At 35.3% G+C, this 21,455-nt stretch overlaps 1 protein-coding gene across 1 annotated transcript in view; it reads right to left on the bottom strand.

Moving 5' to 3' along the window:
- Nucleotides 1–3,938: 3,938 nt before the first annotated feature.
- SLIT3 (slit guidance ligand 3) overlaps nucleotides 3,939–21,455 on the bottom strand; it is a 519,460-nt gene continuing 501,943 nt past the window's right edge. Inside the window, exons 33-36 of the mRNA XM_026688600.2 lie at nucleotides 13,622–13,776; nucleotides 11,981–12,266; nucleotides 11,665–11,873; nucleotides 3,939–7,259 (exon numbers count right to left, since the gene is read on the bottom strand). Coding sequence (XP_026544385.2) covers nucleotides 7,021–7,259; nucleotides 11,665–11,873; nucleotides 11,981–12,266; nucleotides 13,622–13,776 — 889 coding nt within the window. The 3' untranslated portion in view covers nucleotides 3,939–7,020. The remainder of the gene's footprint in view (nucleotides 7,260–11,664; nucleotides 11,874–11,980; nucleotides 12,267–13,621; nucleotides 13,777–21,455) is intronic.

The raw sequence follows: 21,455 nt of genomic DNA, 5'->3' as shown, positions 1-21,455 counted from the left end.
AGCATGTCTCCCAGCAGCAGCTAAAGAGCTAAACTTGACCTCATCCAGTTGTTGAACCAGCACAGAGAAATTGTCAATGCCTTCAACTTCAAGGGCATTCTGTTAATATTTGAGCTAATTCAATTTCTGTGAAATCTTGGAAAATTCTTGTATACTGGTTATAGGACGGAGATCAAGAGGTACTTCCCTGAGTCTCTCCCAAAGAATTCTCTCCAAAACGGATCCATTCCTTTAAGGACAAATCAGGGGCAGTTTTTTTTCACACTAAATGGATTTTATCAAGAGGCTTCTTCACAAAGCCATTTATTCCTGCTTTTTGTCTTTTTCTTCCTGTTTTATTTTCGCAAAGCCTTCTGGGAAGAAATGGACTATATCTTACATGTTCGGGAAGGAAATGTTTGGTAGGTGCTTTGCTGGAGGTTATTAAACTAGTAAACAAATTCTGGTACTTTTCCATATCCACCATTCCATCATAGGCTGAAATCTATTTGAGCAAATCTATTTGCCTTCTATCTCATTTTGGGTTGGTTTCTTTCAGACATGTCTATTCACACAAATATATTGCATGAAACTGCTCATTATTTCAATCCCATAACATTGTGACACATTGTTTATTGTTTCATATGGTCATTCATAGTTAGCATATTCAGACAAAGGATAATAAAATAATTCTTTCTAAACTAATGGGTTTACTTGGAGATGATAAAGCTATGATGTAACACCAAAGTTATTTGAAAGATTGACATCTAGAATGTGCTCCCTACAAAGATTTCCAGTTTTATCTTATTATTATTAAAATTATTATTATATCTGGACTACTTTTTTTTTTCAGGACTGAGAAGCCTTTTTGAAGGAATGCTGACTGCCTAGAAGCTATGTACACATTTTAAGTTGAAAGATTTTTCTTTGAAAGTTCCATAAACTAGTTCTATTTAGGCTGGTGAATGAAGATTAGATAAGTACTTAACGTAAAAGGCATTGGATAACATATTTGGAACCAACTTGCAGTTTTTTTCATCTAAACTAAAAAGATTAGCAAATTTTGAATATTATATCTGGAAGGAGCCAGATAGTCACTAAGCCCAAACCTTTGCATAGCATAAGAAACCAAACTGAACCATCTCTTTCCACTCTTTACTTGAACATGTCTAGTAAATGGGAACACACTACCCTATCAATAATCAATCACAACTGTGCAGACCTTCAAACGAGTAGTGCCATTGCTTTGAATGAAGCACTCTCTAAGATCTGCTTCATGAAGCAATGCTTGCCTAAGAGCAAAGCAATCAAGTTGCTTCAACTTGCTCTGCTTCACAGCTTCTCCGGCACCAAAGATTTAGCAAGTACTGTCAGAACAATCAATATTCAGTCTCCCACAAAAGTTTAGGTGGCCAATGAAGGCAACATTGCTAGCCAAAGCTTGTGATGAGTGTGGCAGAAAAAAAATAAGCAGTGAGCTACTAGTGTTGAGCAGAAGAGGGGAACATTTTTTCCTCTGCATTCTCTAAAGATTTTCTGTTTTCTGAAAAAATTCACTTTAATAAAGTTACAATGAATACAAGACCCATGTCGATTTTCTCATATCCCATTCAATACTCCAATCTCATGAAAAATCATTAATGAATACCATCTTAATACAGATTTTAAGTTAGCTATTTGCCAATTTAATTGTCAGGGCATCCAGCCCACACTTCCATAGCTTGCTAAGGAAAATGCCATTGGGTATTTTCTCAAGTAGAGTATAGAACAATAGGGTTAGAAGGGTCCTTGGAGGTCTTCTAGTAACGTTCAACCTGCTGCTCAAGCAGAAGGCCCTATACAATTGCAGACAAATGGTTGTCCAATCTCTTCTTGAAAACATCCAGTGAAGAAGTACCCACAAGTTCTGGATGCAAGCGGTTCCACTGATTAATTGTTCTCATTGTCAAGAAATTTTTCCTTAATTCTAGATTGGATATCTTTTTAAAAAGTAATGTTTTTATCAAAGTTAAGTTATATGTCCAATATACTTAGGAAGTTACCCAAACAAAAAATGAGTTATGTTTTGTCTGACAAGATTCTTAACAAATCCGTGCTACCCTGGCAATTACATCTTTCTCAAGGCGCTTAGATGTATTCTCAAATAGAATCACCATAGGAACTGATATCAGAATGACTGGTCTATAAATCTTTGGATTCTCTCCACCTCACCATCGCTTTTTTGAAAATAAAGATAATATTTGTGTTTTTTCTATCATCTGGTACTTTACCTGGTTTCCAGGATTTCTCAGAGATAATGTGCATTGACTTGTCCAGGTTCCTTTAGTATCCTAGGACATAATTCACCTAATTCCTTAATTGTGTTTCTGTTACTGGCTTCAATCCTATCATGTTATCTCTCCCCTACCCCAAGTGCCTAATAGAACAGGTAACTGCTCTTCCAAGAGAATGAGTCAAGATAAGAATTGCATGTAATTATTTTTCTGTTAATTTTGCTACCTATTAGCATTCTGTTATCTGCGCTTTACAGCCAGTTGTCTGGTGGCTGATAAATACGTACCACAGCACTGCTTTTATTTCTCCCATTATTTTTTTGTATATATTATTTTCAAGGTTGCCAAGTTTATTCATTGGTTCTTGATAAAATTCAGAGTAACTTCACTTTAAATATACAAATTTTACTGAGTGAAAAGTGATCTTGTCTTCCTAACTCATGATAATCACTATAATGCCATCACATCAGTATGGAATGAGTCTTAAGTACAAAGTGAGAAGTACTTAATGTTACCAGACTTGTTTCTAGATTTGCAGCAACATGCTGTCATTCTGGAATGCCTAGAGTTTCATTTCCTACTATATTACCCTATGTTCAACTAAAAGGGCTGTAAAATTAAATTGCTTTCTATTGATTAGTTTTGATAATTCACTTCTGCTTATCCCATTGATCACAATTTGTATCATGAAAGTTTTCAGAAGAATGTTTGCAATTCTGCAACTGGTTTAATTTTATTTCCTAAGAAGATTTCCTGGACGATGTGCTGAACCAGGATCTATTAAAGGGACTTAGTTGCCTAAGGGATAAAATAAATATGATTGATCCTTTGGAAAAAAATTAAAATGGTTAACAAGCAGTCATTCCTGGCAGTAAAATTAAAATAATGATGAGGACAATAATTTACACTGCTAAACGTTTTGGTCTTCTTTTACTTAAAAATAAAAATGGATTCATTCTTTCAAATGATAAGGAGAATCTGAGATGCAATCTCCTATTTTATGTCATTTGTTGTTTTATCACAACCAACCTTATTTTGGTCTTGCTGACTTCTACTATTTGGACAACCTGAGACAAAGGATTTATGGCAATTGATTACACAAATAAGAGGCAGAGAATAAAAGGATCATTTTTCAATATATTATGTTGTGATGGAATTAAATATGCATCTTTTGAACTAGTTCTTTTTGACACCTCCCCCATGTAGATTCTTAACATTTATTGAAAGCAGTAATTTAAAATCAATCTCTATGCCTTGGGCCAGATGTCCATATTTGCCTTAAATCTAATGATTTTCATTTACAGCCCAATTGCACTGGAATGGTGTATAAATTTTATAAATAAATAGACTGTACAAATATATATAAAAGGGACCAGTCAATTTTTAAAAAGATATTAATGAAAGGATTCTTTCTGCCCAGTGTTGTTATAGGTCAGATTGTTTCCACTTGTGGTTTACCTGTATGAGAACAGAAATTAAATAATATGAAAGCTCATGGCAGTTAATAATAAAGTGTTAATAAAGTGATCAATTTTCAGGAACCATCGCACCTCCTAAATTATACATGTCCCCTTGTGTGCCCCTAGCCCAAGTGATGACTAAATGATTAAAAAATGTCTGGAAAGGACATGGAAATATGTCCAACTGACAGAAGAAGAAAAAATAGCAACACAAGACAAAGTACAATTATCTGTAACCCAACAATGTACTTAAATTTATTACATCACAAGAGGACAATCCAGTAAAATACACAAAATTCATACTAATCCACGTTGCCAATGTACAATTTTTATAGGGTTCTTTCTTTATATTACTTTTAAAAAGTAGGGTACTGCATTCCCCATACAATAGCTGAGACGTACTGCTGTCATTTTGACAGTTTAGAGAGATCTAATTAACACTTTTAAAACTAACTTCATAGATCTTTTGGCACTTAAAAACACAGACAAAGAAATCAATTCCATATAATCAATTGAAACACAACACAGCGTAAACTATCTAATGCCAGCAAGCAAATAAAGTGTCTATTACTTCTTCTAAATCTTCTAATCCAAATACATATTGAGGGAAAACAGCCAATATTATTCCACTGTGGTTGATTCTTGTTCAATTTGGAAATTGTGTATACATTTTTGGAATTATTTCACAAAATGTTGATGGCTTTTATTGTTATTATTTTTGGTCCTATCAAATATATTACTTTGCTAACAGAAGACAATGGATTGTACAGATTGTACCTTTTTTGATACTATCTTAATATTATATTTTTCATTTCCTATTTAGGAGTATACATTCTTTAGTAGCCTTTCAACTAAGATCTGCCTATTCTGGCTAAATTATACTCTGCAACAGAGGCAGTAGCTTTTCAGGTAAGATATGCCATGCATAAGAATAAATCATTAAGGAAAGGATGCCTTGTGCCAAAGTCTTATTCAAAGTAAAGAATGTTGATGCATTTCTTTTTGCAAACTTTTGGTCTCCATAGATTAGGGTGCATTTCTGTGTTATAAATTCCAGCTGCTTCCATATTCTGCTCAAAATAACAAACCCTACACTCTCCGTTGCAGCTTTTCACTCCCCTGCCAGCTGTTGAACTCTATTATTTCAATCACTTTTTGGCAAAGTAACTAGTGATTGTTTTATTTTACACTGATTGCAGGCTCCATCTATTACCGTTTACTCTGAAAGGCAACCATTGTATCAGTTATTTCCCTCCTGCCTAAAATTATCCTGAGGAAATCTGAGCAAACTATTGTGGCTTTCAAAAGACTGCAAAGAATAAGGATTCTTAGATTCTTAAAACTTCTGAAATGTGAATGCATGAAGCATGATAAGAAAACAAACATTTGTCCTTAGTAGAAGAGATCCCAATATTTTGCTATTTCAAAAGCAAATGTACTAAACCATTGCTCCAGATAAATATGGCTACAGTCTACTTATTCCAAATTTAAGATTTCTGCTAGGATTTCAAGATCTCATTGGAACATGAAGAGCTATCCCTCCTATTCTTCCCTTTTACAGCCCTTCTGAAAATTATCTCACCCTTCTCCATGGCTCCATTGAGGGTTAGGCTCTCCTATTACTGTTGCAATACCAACTAAAAGAAAAGAGATCCAGGAAAAGAAGCTAAATGCAGTTGTGCAAAAGGCATTTACAGTGCTGAAGTACAACTTTCTTAGATGTCTCCTTCTGTTAACGTTCTCCTTTCCAAATGCTCTTTTGTAAAGACTTGATGATAAGTGTTGGGAACTAAATGAAACAGCTTTTGTATCATGGTTCTCTCGTGTGGTAAGTGCAACATGCACTATATTAGTATCAATAACTCCCCATGTCATAACTAGCAATCTAGCAGCGGCTGGAGACAAGGTTGATGGAAAGACTTCTACATGCTGACAGTCAGAAGTTGTTTCAGGCAATTGCCATATGTTTACATCTGGAAGGGGGGAAATTCCTTTACAATTTGCAAATTTGCAGCCATCTCAATATATGCAGGAGTCAGTTGCAAACAGCGGGTAACAATACCTGAATATCACATTCTTGGATTAAGTAAAATACATCTGTGTAAATACTTTTTAAATGGATTGTCATGATCAGGTAAGGCAGTGTTTCGGTGCATTCTTTGCCATTCTGCTTTGCAACTAGAAGCCAAAAAACTGAATCCTCTGCAATGGCAAATAAAAAGCTCATCACCACAGGAAATTATCTTCTCATCCTTTCTTTGCTTGAGGATGCATACAAGATGCTCTGGGTGTTGAGATATAGAGGGTCTAGTTCACAGGTTGAAGGACAAGGAAGTATGTGCCAAGTAATTGGATAATTCCCTCTGTTGTTCATTATGAGTTTCATAAAATGTCCTTTCATTTTGTTATTCTAAACCAGGGCTGTCAAACTCCTGGCCCATGGGCCGGATACATCATGTGCTAGCCACGCCTATGCCTGGTTTAGTGAAGGGGGGGAAAGTCCTGATACACCACATGACACAGCTGTGATGCTGTGACTTTGACAACTCTGGTCTAAACAAATCTATAAAGAATATATTCCCCAATTTTACCATGTATGAGTGATTGTGTTAGATCCCCAACATAGGATAAATGTAATTGAGTGCCAATCAATCATATACAGAATACAAAATACATTGCTATTACCATTGCATTAATGTGTGCATAAAAACCTCTGTGCATAAGGCCCAAGCTACAACAGTTATCACAGTGTGTGTGTGTTGTGTGTGTCTCTCTGTGTGTGTCTGTGTGTGCATGTGTGCTTGGCAATGGTATCAAGCAAATCACAACAGTGACAAATACAGCTTTCATTGTCATGAGAGAAGGCTATTAACTGAGCAATCCTGGGCACAAATGATCATAGAATGTATTGCTCCTACTATGTATATATATACAGACCATTTCAACACCTGTTTCTTTAATTCTGTGGCAAACAGTTTGAATTCCTTTCACATCTGGCCATTGTGCAAAGCTTATCAACTATATTCTTTTTTTTTTTAATCCCTGTGTTTAGGTTTGGAATTTTTTTTTCCATTTTTTTTACCAACTGTAAAAAAAATCCATAGTAAAAATAACTCATATATGATACATATACCCAGAATGGTCAGATTTTATATAATAAAAGATGAAAATAGTCCCTTTTCATAATAAAAATAACTTTTTTTTGCTTATTTTACAATATACTTAATATTCTCTTCTTCACTTAAAAGTAAATAGGTCCTGTGTTTGAAGCAGATTTGATACAAAGGGCAAAGAGGCTGATCATAAGCTTATAAACACTTTGCACAGCCACACTCCACATGTCTCTCTAGCTCTTCTGTAAAGGAAGAGCCATCCACACACTGGAAGCCGTATTTCCGCCTTTTGCTGCGGAGAACAACACAACACTGATTGTTCCCACAAGTGCCGTGACATTCCACACGAGGTACCTTCACCATGGAGACACAAGAGATGGAATCTTGTTGCTTCCGAATGAATTCACGAATAATCTCTCCTTGACAGACATTTTCTGTGAAAACAAAAGCATTAAGATCATCTTTTATCATCATTTTGATAAACAAAAATCTGAAGATCAAGAACATGACTTCAAGCCGGGGTTTCCGGTTTGTCGGCCGCGAGCGGTGGGATTCGCGAAGCTGCGCGATCCCTGCCGCGCTAGCCGTTTTGGGGCTCCGACCCGGACGGGTGCGGAGCAAGGCTGCCCTGCAGGGGTAGCTGAAGGTAAGGGGGATCCGGAGGAAGGGTTTGGGGTGTTGCAGACCCCCTCCCTGGCCGGCAGAACCCCTTTTACCAGGACGGTGCAGCGGCGGTCCGTAATGGCCGCCACAAAGAAGTTGACAGCCGGGCAAGTATGCGCAGGAGGAAGAAGAGAAAGTTATTGAAAGTGAAAGTTCTTCTTGGTTGACCCAGGGCTTTGAGATTTATCTAATTTAATTCCTGGAAAAGATGGTTTTTTGATGATTTTTTCCACAAGAGAAAAAAAAAAGCGGCTATTTTGAGGTGCTGAAGGGAAAGTTTACTCTCCCTCCCGACGGAATTAAGCCGGAAGGGAGAGGATAAAGAAAATATATAAATTTGGATCTTGTTGGAGGAGATGCCTTGAAGACTTGAGGACAGAAATATAATTTTAACAAGGCTTTAAAATATAGATTTGGACTCTTTTTTTTTATTTGTTTGATACCACCCCTGGAAGAGGAAGGGGGAATTTTGGCTTGCTTGGATTTATTGAGGATTGTGGATTTTGGGATTGTTTTGCCTTTCTCTCGAATATTTGGTTGGTGTAAGAAGGAAGAGGAATAAAGAAAAGAAAAGATTTATTTATAATGGCTTTCCTTTTTGAAGACCTGAGGGATGAATATGAGCAAACAAAAGCAGCCTGCAAAGATGGCATGGAAAAAGCTTTTCTATTTCTAGAAATGGCGCTGGTCAATTACCAACAGACAATGGAACAGATGGAAACGGAAGAAGAACAACAAGGAAGAGACGAAGACGCCATCTTCATTGAATCCCAAAACTTATCTAAGGAAGAAGGAAGGAAGAGAGCAAGGAAAATGAAGGACTTAAGATTTAAAAAACATTTGAGAAAGAGAAAAATATGATGCAAAATAAATATAATGATAATAAACAAGAGAAAAAGGGAACACAACAGAGAAGGGATCCCAGCAAGGCAGAGGTTAGAAGAAGAAGGGGGGGTAGGAAGATTTGGTGGGGAAGAAAGAAAGGGGAAAGGCGGAGAAAAGCCTCAAAGCTTTAAAATTGGATGGGAGAAAAGGGATTTTTTTAGAGACAAAGGATGAAATATAAATCTCTGTAAGAAAGATTCTGCTAAGGTACAGAAGATGGTATTGTAACATTTATATTTGAAATAGTAAATTAGAATGGTTTAAGATTTAATAAGAAATTAAAATGTTGAAGTTTAAAATTGAAATGTTGAAGTTTTTAATATTGATTGATTTAATAACGATTGATTTTTGAAATGTAATAAAATATCGAAGGAAAGGAGGATACAATGTATTTAAACATTTTTGGTGGATAGAATGTACCAAGCAGAACCAAATTGGGTATTTGTTATGTTGAATGTTAATTTTACTAACTTAGGAGGAGGATAGAAAGGCATCATACTCTGATTAGTGATTTCAGGAGAAATTCTTTTTATTATAAGAAGAGATAGAGGGATAATGAATGGGCAAAAGATACAAATTTAATGATTTAATTAAGATGGATTAAATAAGATAGAATTGTGAAGAGTGATATGCGTTATTATTTTAGCCCATGCAAAGAGAGGTAACTGGGGCCAAGGTACTTTACTAAAAGATTTTTTTATGTTTGTTTGTGTTTGTTTGTGTTTTATGAGAATATTGGGGAAATTATTGTAGAAAGACAGGGAAAGATTTAATATGTAATGATTTGTTTGTTGTTGAAACTTTTAATAAAACTTGTTTTAAAAAAAAAAAAAAAGAACATGACTTCAAGCCACATGATTTAAAAATATTTGCAGAAGAACCTGCTATAAATGACCTTTTCCTTTTAAATTAGTATTAAAGAGTTACAATGTAATATTGGTGAATAATATATATTTAAGTTTGTAGAATTGTAGCATGACATCTATTTTTATAGATAATCAGGAAGAATTCTTCTGCCTGCCTGCCTGCCTGCCTTATCTATCTATCTATCTATCTATCTATCTATCTATCTATCTATCTATCTATCTATCTATCTATCTATCTATCTATCTATCTATCTATCTATCTATCTATCTATCTATCTATCTATCTATCTATCTATCTATCTATCTATCCTCCCTCTCTTCCATGTATTAATGTCTTTTTGCCTATGCCTGTCTATCATCCATCCATCCAATTTCAAGGCCATCTGACTCCTTAAAGACTCTGGATGACTTAGAAATGAAAAACAAAAGCAGTCGTTATAAAAAGATCACAGCCAACCAAAAGAATGATATAGTCAACTATAACATTGAACTTGATTAATGAGGACTTCAAAACTACACTGTCACAAGGCCTGGAATAACAACCAAATTTTTTAGTGATCTCTGGAATGTTATTAGCGTAGTAGGAGCTATGAAGCAATAAGGGACAGATGCTGAAAGATATAAGATTACACTCTTTAGTTCATAAAGATTCTAATAAAACTGTGGCAGTAAATCTGGAGACAGATACAGTTAGTGACATACTGGAAGTCAATACACATACCAATACCAAAGAAAGAAGACTAAACATGTAAACTATGTAAACTATTGTGTAGTACTCTTAATTTCACACACTAGCAAAATAATCCAACACAGACTAGAGCAAGGGTCTCCAACCTTGGCAACTTTAAGCCTGGAGGATTTCAACTCCCAGAATTCCGGGAACTTCTGGGAACTGAAGTCCTCTAGGCTTAACGTTGCCAAGGTTGGAGACCCCTGGACTAGAGCTCTACATGAAATGCCTTTGTCTAAAATGGTATAGGGTTTCCTGCCTTAGTAGGGAGTTAGACTAGAAGACTTCCAAGCTCTCTTCCAACTCTGTTATTCTGTTATGCTGGAGACAGAAACACCAGATGCTCAAACTGACTTTGGATGGAGGAACACAAAGCATTATTGCCAATATATATGGGATAATCAAACAACAGCAAAAAGAGATGTACTTCATTGATTACAGAAATGTCTTTGATGGTGTTGATGATGTTAAGGTCTGCAGTGTATTTAGAAAAATGGGAATCTCAGAACATCCTCCTCCTCATGGAAAACATATCCATAGATCAGGAAACCATAGTACAAACATATTGGCCTTAGGTTAGCAAAATAATATATAATGGTATGTGGAAATGAGCTTGAAAGACAGGTGGAAGAGCTGCAGGAGACAAGGATCAGACAAGTGGAAACTGAGCCCTCAGAAGAACGTGGGTGCGGTAAACATCTCAGAACAGACACTCCCTAATTTCTTGGATTTTAAAAATGAAGTGGAGAGAGATGTACTTTCACACCTGCAATTTTCTGTAATGTAATCTTACAATAGACTTAGAACTAATATTTCTGGGTGTGCTTCTTGTCTGAATTATCTCACAAGTTTGACAGTGTGAGACAATATTTATTGGAATGTGATGTGATGTTCTCAATCAAAGCAATATCCTTTAATATAATCTGTATCAAGCCATAACACTGAAAATTTCTGACTTTATTTTGCTAATAAACTGTGAGAGAGTAATTAGCTATAGGTCTATAATCTTGTTAAAAGTACATCCCATTAATATTAACATGCATCTTCTTTTATGTTAATAAAAGTTAACTAAAACACTAATTGAAATATTAACACAATTTAATATGAAAATTATTTTTTAAAAGGGCATTGTGTAACATTCTCTTTCAAAAATTCATCCTGGCAGAGATTATAGCTTAATGACATTTCATTAGGACATTTATTTCCTGTACAAAAACATTCTCATTCAGTTTGTAAAATTTCCAAATAGGGCTGGGAAAAGTTGTCTCTAAAGCCCTGAAGAAGTGCTGTTTCTCAGAAAAGACAATACTTAACTATGCAGTCTAACCAGCATAAGGATGTTTTTGTGTCCGTGTGATTTCTGGATTTTTATCTTAGCTAAGATTTACTATGCAAACTGCTAATATAATAAGGATGTAAGACAGAACTAACTGCATTTCTCAACTACTGCAGGACTGACATGGATTAAAAATGCTGTTGTCATCTGATGTAACTTCTGATATGGGTAACAAAGATGTATTGTTGTGCCATATGCGCCCCAATTCTGTCAGGCAAAAGGAAGACAGGTCACATATGTAAGAGCATGTGTAAATGTATGGTACACAAATGGAATTTTCTTTGAAATGGAAAGACATCAGCAGAGCTTCTGCATTGCTTTGTAAATGGGTAAATAAAACATATTACAAATACACCAACCTCTATCACAACGCTCTCCACTGTAGCTTGGATCACATTCGCAGTAGGGTTCCCCTTGTGCAGAGATCTTACACTGTCCGTGGTTACATTTTAGAAATCTGCAGGAGTTGGAGGAATCATTTTTTCGATCACAGTGCATACCTGTGTAATCTTCTATACACTTGCATGTATAAGCAGAGTTGGTGGCAAAGCACTTTCCATGAAGGCATCTTATAGAAGAAAGGGGGAAAAATCTGTTGGATTTCACATTGCTTCATCCCACATTTATCACACATTCCTTTTATCTGTAAGGAAAGTTACACTGAACGAAACTTACTTGTTGCCAAGGCAGGGATCGTTAAGTTCTTGATCACACAGTGAACCTGTCCAGCCTGGATGGCACTCACAGACCACACTTGACTTTTCAAGAGAGCGGCAAATTCCATGCTTACAGATGTTACAGGATTTGCAACCAGGAAGGACTCCTACAGACTGATGTGGTAGTTCTTTGAAATCCTGCAGCTCATTATTAATTCGGACATCATGAATACACCCATGAAAGCCACTTGGTGTCCTCTCTGTCCCCTGCCTCAATGAAGACAGCCCTGTAGATGTGGGAATTCCTGCAAAGGAAGTTACAAAATGCTTTGTGAATGATTTGAATAACTCTATGATATTTCACTTGAAAGTAATGACATAGTGGCACAAGATTAGATAAGCAGATTGCAGCAGTTTATTAGTGATCTCTCTCTCGTATCTATCATCTATCTATCTATCTATCTATCTATCTATCTATCTATCTATCTATCTATCTATCTATCTATCTATCTATCTCTTCTATGGCATCATTTACTACACTTTAGTTTTGTGCATAGCATTTCAAAAATGTATGCTGAAAAAAAGCAAACATTTGCACAGATTTTGAAGTATATATATATATATATATATATATATATATATATATATATATATATATATATATATATATATATATATATACTAATAGAGGAGCTCAGGGTTGAAATGAGGGGCCTTTGATGCTCTCTGAGCTTGCTTGTTTTCTTGCAGACAATTCATCACCCTAACTAGGTAACCTCATCAGTGCTAGTGAGGAGTGCTGTTTCCTGTTTATATTCAGGTGTCTTGTCTGTCTGTGTGGGTGAGGGAGGTTTTAGAGATTCTTTGGTTGGGCTGTTTACTGTTGGTTCTTTGGCCGCTTCTTTTTTCGGGATTTTGCTTACTTGATCATTGGTCTGAAATTAACCTTGGAGTTCATCTATGCTCATCTGAGTGCTGACTTCTAGTGTAGAGGTGCTGGAACCTTTTTCTCTTTTGGGCTGGTTGATTATATCTTTTGCGTAATCTGTAGATGCTGTTAAAGTCCGTGTGTCTATTGATGGCTGATTTGTCCAAGTGCCACGCTTCTAGAAATTCCCTGGCATTTTTGGACTTGGCCTGGTCTAGCATTGTCACATTTTCACAATTAAAACTACAGTTAAATGTGTTGTGAAATTAAAGAATTTTCATCATGTCTTCTGATTGCCAGTTGGTGTTCATGAATTTGTTCTGCCAGTCTTCTGCCTGTTTGTCCTCCATGGTGGTTGCTGTACTTCTTACATTGTATGTTGAAGATAACTCTTGTTTTTTCATTGGGGAGGAGTCATCTACAACATACAATGTAAGAACTCCATACCAGCACTAAGGATGTTACCTAGTTAGGCTAATGAAATGTCTGCAAGAAAATAAGCAAGCTCAGAGGTTAGCAAGGACCCCTCAAATATATAAATTTAAAATAATAATAATAACATCAACATATTATTTTGCTGTGGGATAGCATTGCGGTTCAGGCAAAAAGATTGGAATCTTCTGCAATTATTTCACATTTCAGCTAATTGTCTTTTATTGTGCACTTGTGGAGGTCTTAAGAGTATTATTTAGCATCACCTTCAGTTGAAATTATGCAGAAATCAGAACTCACCTCCAATGTACAGTGGAGTATCATGACCAACCACGGGTTGCTTCTGCAGTTTGCCAATGCTTTTGGGAGTGCCTTTATCTACTACCAAATTCAAGGTCTGGTTCAACATCACCAGCTCCACACTATGAAACTGTCCGTCATTTACTGTCTCCACGCTTTCAGAATAAAAACAACAGCAAGAAAAGGGTATTAGAAGCTATGATAAATAGCTTTTGCAATTATCTGATCTCCATATAATTGCCAAGGAAAATAGAAATGTAAGAGAGTTCATATATGCAGTTAGAATAAAAGAATTAGAAAAAGGTACAAAATAAGAGTAACTGCAATCATTCTAGACATGAGTCAGTTAGCAAATGCCTGAATTTTTAATCACGACCAGGGGAATGCTGCAATGGTTATAAGAGTGAAAAATGGTCATAAGTCACTTTTTTCAGTGCTGTTGTAACTTCGAACAGTCACCAAGCAAACTGTCGCAAGTTGAGGACTACCAGTATTTTAAAGGTCTTTGAGAAAGTCTAGGCCTTTGTAAACATTAAAATAGACAATTATTAGATTTCGTTTTCAGAAAACAATAGTTCCGATAAAACTTGTTTTCCTAACTTTTAGCAATGTGAGGACTCTTTTCCTTCCTTCACACTTAACTCATCTTTAATTGGTATGTAAGTTAGAAGACAGAACCAGGCTCTGCCAAAAAGTTTTTACTACTCAGTTTATTGAATTCTGAAGATGAAACTGGTTTGCTTGTCCATGAAAGAACCTTCTGAAAAGTCCATAGCTCAACTTCCTGTGTCAGGGATAAATGGAAGATGCCCTTTCCTATAAGTGAGGAAAGGTGCTTATTTTAAGGAAAACTCTTTTCAATGATTTCTGTCCAGGCAGAAACTGACAGGGGGAAATGTTTTGAAGGGCACTTACTTAATAAAGAATCCTAAGAGAATGCTTCAGCCGAGGGCCAGTTGCTCAGGAAGTTAAACATTGATTCTTATTTGAATCAGAAAGTTAAACACGTGTTTATATCTCTGTGATTCCAACACACATAACTGGAACATTGGCTGGCTTATGCATCAGTGTTTTCTAGGTGTGTTGCTTCAAGAGAAGCCTGGAAATCTGCATTTTGTTCAATCAGCAACTGCTGCCCCCTCAAAAAGACAACCCTGGATTCTGGGATAGGGTTTCTTTTCAAGAAGATAAATGCTCATTCATTTCACCCCTAGAAAGTCTGGTTTGATGCTGTTTCAGGAGGATCCTCAATGATCAGAGACAGTCAGAGACAGTGGCTTGGCAAGAGATTAATGGAAGAAAACCACAGACACTGAACTGCGCACCACAGTTGAGCCAGCAACACACGAAGGCTGTGATTTTGATAGAGAAAAAGGCTATATCCTACAACAAGGTGATTGTATTAAAATTGGAGCTGATTCAAGTGTCTTCACACTGATCCTTCAAAAACAATGCCATAGATGAAAACATTCATATGTCAAGACTTAATTACAAAATGTGACAATCAACCAGAAGAGTCCCATTATTTGAAATACAGGATAATAATTTCTTAGCATTCCTACACTAGCGGCAATATCACTATAGATAACAGTTTCAGTAGTTTATTATTATAACTTTATATATAAGAGATATTATTAACTTTATATATAAGAGATAAATACAGCTAAAGAAAGATGCAGTCTCATGATTTATTTCTAGATGGCAGTAGAGTATCACAAGAATATAATTTTTAGACGGAAAAAAGCAAAACAAAACTGTGCTGCTTGCGCATTACCCAACATGCTATACATTCACTTCAAATCAGAATGTAAACAAATAACAGACTAGAAGTTAGATCAGGATAATCTACCACCCAAATTAAAGCTTTCGAAGAAGGAAGAAGAATGAGACTGATCCCTACAATTGGCAAAAGAATATCTGAATTAGAATTGCAAACATACCTAACGCTCTTTCAAAAGTTACTTTGGTAAGAAATAGCAATAAGGGGATGTGCGTGTGAGAGAAAAAGAAACATTAAAATGGGAATTGGATTGGTTCCAATTTTTGTGTTTGGATTCAAAAAGCCAAAGCTTGTCTTAACAACTGTTTGCCAACCAATTAGAAACAGTTCTCTAGTTTTCACTTTGGGCTAAATTCCAATAAACCTATTAAAATGCTGTATACTAAGTAGAAGCTGCCTTGTTTAGAATCATTCCTCTGGAATTCACAATATATATTTTTTTCAAACTTATTGAACTATAAACACTTTTCAAGATAACCAGCTGTATTTCATTTGACACTTCCAAGAAAATAAAATAGCCATATTCCATCTATATTCAAAGGAAAGAAAAACATTCATAAAAATAAAATGACAATTTATGGAAAATGGCTGTCAGCAACACTTATCAAAGATAGGACAAGAGAATACAATGCAGATCCTATACTAAGCCACTTTGATAACCTTCACCCAATTCTGAGAAAGAAATAAAATTAAATAGTAAATCATAATTATGATTCATGAAACTGGTATTGAGAGAACAGGCCTGCTCAGGAGGATAATAGAACAATAATAGTATTACTTATCATTGTATTATCATTTTATTCACTTATTTGCTTACTCAAAAATTATTCTTACTTTTGTAGGCTTATTCTCCTAATAACCTCATAATAATACATTCTCATAATAGTAACATTATTAAAATGCATTTTAAAAGAGACATTATAAAAAAGATAGTACTCTGATCCAACAGCAAAAAATGGAAATATTCTGTCATATAACATTTGTTATTCATAATATTTCCTTTCAATAAAAACAAATCATTATTATAGCCTTTAGGTCTGAAAACACATAGAAGTACGCAGAACTAAAATTAACAAATGGGTATAAAAATGCAATAAAATTACAAAACAATAAAATCAGCATAAGAGAAACAAGACTGATCCAAATAATACAAGTAACAATCACTAAGATTAATACTAATCTTCAGTCATAGTTGGGGGACATTGGGCAACATAAAAAGATACATCAGAGTCCTGTTTAGTTAGAAGAAGTGATAGATAAGCATTGTGCTCTGTACCACGTATTTTTTAAAATAGAATTAACAATTAAGATAGACATAGACATTATCTTGCCTATGTCTAACTAGGACTTAATGTGATAACATTAATCCGTAGGTGGACACAGACAAGATAATGAATAATATATAATGAAGACATGAATAATGAATACTAAGAAAGTCACAACCAATGGATCTAATCCAATAAGTTGCAACAGAGGAGATTTACAAGTAAATATTCAAAAACAAAAACAAAACCCAAAGTATGTTCTGTTTCTGATTTCAGAAGCTCAAAAATACCTGGAGACTTTGGAATTTAGAAGGCAGCTCACACTGATGTTCCATTGCACCTAGCCTTAAAAAAATAAACATCACTAGAATAATGTTACATGTGCTACTTCATAAACAGCTATTCAAGCTTGTTTTGAGCTTCATGAAATTGTCTTGCTTTGTCTACTAAAACAAGTTTTGTTTCATTTTATTTAAAGCTGTGCTTCTGCTATCCTCAATAAAAACAAGAGGGCTGCAGAGAGGCGATTTCAAAAATAGAACCTAGGGGAGGGATTTCCTGAACTCACAAAATCAGGCTTATCTTTCTCCCTCTTACATTAACTCTTTGACTATGATTTAGACTGCAGGTTCACTCAGTTACTTTCCATTAAATACCACAAAACCAAAAGGAAAAAATAAAAGAAGAAAAGAAAAAAGAAAAAAAGGAAGGAAGGAAGGAAGGAAGGAAGGACCAACATTCTTTTGTTTACAAACAACCTAATATAAAATATCTAAGATTTTTTTCTGTATTTTACATTCAGGATAGAAACAAAGTGTGAGCAACAAAACTAGGTCCTGTGTTTATGTTGTACTGATTAAAAATAATAGTTGGAAAACACATATTTAAAAATCCATGCTTGATTCAGAAAGGTATGTATCACCTTTATTCTTCTAAAAAGATTTGCAATGGTTTCAGTTTGCGTGCAGTTACTCTATTGACAGTGCCTAGAACGGAAGGTAATTAAAATTGTTCCAGGCTTGTGTAAAAGACAGAAAACAAAGCTGTTTAGCTGAAACTGAAAGCTGAACACTCTGAAAAAAATATCCTGCTGTCTTTTAGAAACCAGATAGCTAGCCAGGAAATTAAATTGTTTCCACTTTATTAGTTGGGTTGCAACATGTACTTGTAAATTTAAATTTTTTATTCCAACTGTAAGAAATCAGGGAAAGTAAAAAGATTGTCCACTTTTCTGGATATTTAGTGAGCAAAGCATGTAGCAGAATAATAGAAATAAAGATAACTATCAGTCCAATTTTATTGCTAGGCAATTACACTCAACAGTCAAGTTTAGAAATAATGAAGTCTGGTGAAGTATTCCTTAAGCAATTGGAGAAAGAAAATATGAGACTTAACCCTAATGAAATATTTCCAAATCCAAGCTATGGTATGCATTTCCATAGGTAAATGGTACAGTGATGAATAAATTAAATGATATTTGCTGCATACATAGCCTGTAGATCCCTGGAAAACTAGATCTTTCTAGCTTTGAATTATAGGAGGAAGTTCTTGAATGACAGTCCTACCAAAGACTAGGACTAGGACCTAGGATCAATAATCCACCCATACTTCAAGATAGGAAATAATGATCTGTTAAAGAATTGTAGATTTAAGTAGTAAGAAACATGTCCTTTCATTAACAGCAGTTATGGTCATGTGCACATCACATGGCCAATCCAGTTCCATCTCCAGTTAATTGAATCACCTCAATGTGCCATTATCATACAATCTAATTTGATTCTGATGGGCTCTAGGTTGAACCATCTTTCCATCCTTCTGAGGTTGGTAAAATGAGGACACAAATTGTTGGGAGCAATCTGTTGACTTTGTACAATGCTCAGACAGCACTGTAAAGCACTATGGAGTGATATATAAGTCTAAGTGCCGTTGCTATTGCTATCTGGGATAATAAGGTCAGTCATTTCATATACATTTTTTTAGTCCTCCTAGTAGTCACTTCAAATGTAGTTGATGAATGTCATTGACATTTTTCGTTAAAACAATTTTTAAAAATAAATATGTGGTAACTTGAAGGAAACTTGGTTCTTCTGAGGACAAAATTAGGAGAAGGCTTTCTTTTTACCTTTTTACCCCATGTGGCTACAAGGTGGGGTGAGGGAGAAAATAAAAAATCCAGCAGACAAGGTACCTATAAAGTTCTCTTTTTTTGCAGGATCCTTTAAGGACTTCCTTTGTCTTGAAAAGCAGCAATCAATTTTGTCTGCCATGCCTAGTGGGGTAACTTAATTAAGTCCCGACCAATTCTGGAATATGTGGAGATAAAGCTAATTCCTTCTGGGCTAATTGTTTGGGATAGTGTTTTGTATAACATTCGAATCTGGATCACATAATGTGAATTCCTGACAATAGTTGTGTGGGAATGATAACTAATTAACTTGCTTTTTGTCTTGCTTTAAATATCTATCATTCAGTTAGGCTTTAAGTATTGCATCTAATACAGTTCTCAAAATTTCAAATCTTACACTCAAGTTTTCTAATATTGACCATAGACAAGATCTTCTGGAAAATGGTAAAAGGTACCTTTAACTGCCTAAATTACATTATCTTAAATTTACAATGGATACTATATTTTTTTCAAAAAATTGTAAAGTTGGATACTGTATTTTTTGGAGATTGTAAAGTTACATTTAAAATGTTTAACATTCCAATAACAATGAAGAACAAAACTATCCAGTGAGGAAAAGAAGCTCTTTCCTGCAAATGTCAGATACAATGAAAATTTTCCTTCAAAGCAGAAAACTGGAGTGCTAAAATATACACCTTAGCTATATGAATAGCTAACAGAGACTAAAAAGAAAGTAAGAAAAGTTCTGACAAACCTGAAAGTTTTACAAATAAACTAGGAAAATATTAACACAGATACATATATACATTTGTGATAAAGTTTCCAATTTTAAAATTAAAAAATTCTGATGAGACAGTCCTGATTTGATTAAAGGATTTTCTAGAACTATTTTTCTACTCTTTTGAAGTCAGTGATAGAAGACAACGCCTTTCATAATATCTGACAAAAATATGAAGTGACTTCCACCTGACATACCTAACTGTTCAGGAAAACATTAATGCAAACTTTGATCTTTCTATTCTAGGACGCAAGGCTGAAGAAATCCGATTAAACTTGAAAAAAAACCTCTCCCTCATATTCATTTATAAATTCAGCACAATTTTAACAAAAATAAAAAAAAATATGAGCCTGGGAGGGATTCTTTTTCACTGTAGATATATAATTTTCTATCGATGTATATATTGGAGGGCAATACCAGTGAAGAAATCCAGAAGTGGCCAATTTGGTTCATTTTGATCTTCTAAGCAAGAGACTGGAATAAATTGTCTGACTAGATAAAAATTACAAGAGAGACAAAATGGGGATTTTTATGATTCTGGGAAAAGAGGGTTGTGTGAGATTAGAGCAACAGACACTGAATGGAAATTCACAAGGAGAGGAGGGAGGAGGGATTCAGGAAGGAAGGAAGGAAGGAAGGAAGGAAGGAAGGAAGGAAGGAAGGGAAGGAAGGAAGGAAGGAATGAATTTCTGGAACTTGCTAATGATTTGGCAAAATTTCTGTTTCATATGTAGGGTTTTGTTTTTTCTTTTCGATATCTGTAGTTTGTCTAAATCTGTATTGATTTAATAAGATGATGTATAAGTTAATGCTTAGTGTGCAGGAATCAAGACCTTAGATTTGGAAGAGGGGTAAGAAATCAAGGGTCTGCTGCATATGGTGGACTGCAACTCCTGTTAGCTGTAATTAACATAGTTAATTTATTTGGCTTAAATGCTGCCATTGTTCAATCGATGGCTTCTAGATAAAAACAAAACAAAAAATGTACAATCAAAAGAATAAAATCTGTAACAGTAAGTATCATGGTGAATCTCATCAACAACAAACATGCACTCGACAAAGGGCTTCAACTATTTTAACCCATAGCTTGGTATCCAAAACCTTATTCCAGAGGGCATGCTCTGTCATAGAGAAGGCATGCTTCTGGGGTCCTATGTATGACACTGGTTCATCAAAGCTATCCAGAATGTGCCAACTGTGTCAGATTAAATCAGGTTGACTCTATTGGAGATAGAGTCCCAAATAATAACAACGTCCCAAATAATCAGACCCTTTGCCACCTAGGGCTTTATGTATTACAACCAGCACCTTTAATTGCATCTTGAAGTAACTGGCAGCCCTTGCAACTCATGAAACAGAGGAATACATTACTGCTTGTGCAGCTGCATTCTGAACATTTGAAAGTTTTGAATGATTTCCAAGGGTAGCTCCACAGGAAAAACTTTTCAGGAATTGACCCATGAGTTGACTAGGGCATAAGTGCTTATCTAGATCTAGGAAATACAACTGGCACACCAGATGAAATTTCACAAAGATGTTTCTGACCACATCTGCCATCTGCTCATCAAACATAAGCTGTGAATCTTGGAAGACTCAGAGATAGCACTGACCCATTCAGTAGGGAACGTTGGACGCAATCTTATCCAAGGGTCCTTTTATAGGTCCTTTTAAATGTTGGGCCCATTTAAATGACCCAACATTCACCATCAACTGGTCTTAGTAAGATGTGGTAAATCAGAGAGTTTCCTTCCATTCAGACCCAAATAGCCTACAATCTCAGTTGGCTGCCCTGCAAGTGAAAAATGTGATTTAATATGATCAGCATATTGATGATACCAGACCCCAAATGGTGAATGATTTCATTTGGCAATTTCATGTAGATGTTG

This window comes from Notechis scutatus, chromosome 2 (genome assembly GCF_049901735.1).
Source record: "Notechis scutatus isolate UNSWTSFEM ecotype Mainland chromosome 2, rNotScu1.2, whole genome shotgun sequence".
Classification (NCBI taxonomy): domain Eukaryota; kingdom Metazoa; phylum Chordata; class Lepidosauria; order Squamata; family Elapidae; genus Notechis; species Notechis scutatus.
Note: the sequence above shows the minus strand (reverse complement) of the source record. Positions and strands in the feature narration are given on the sequence as shown.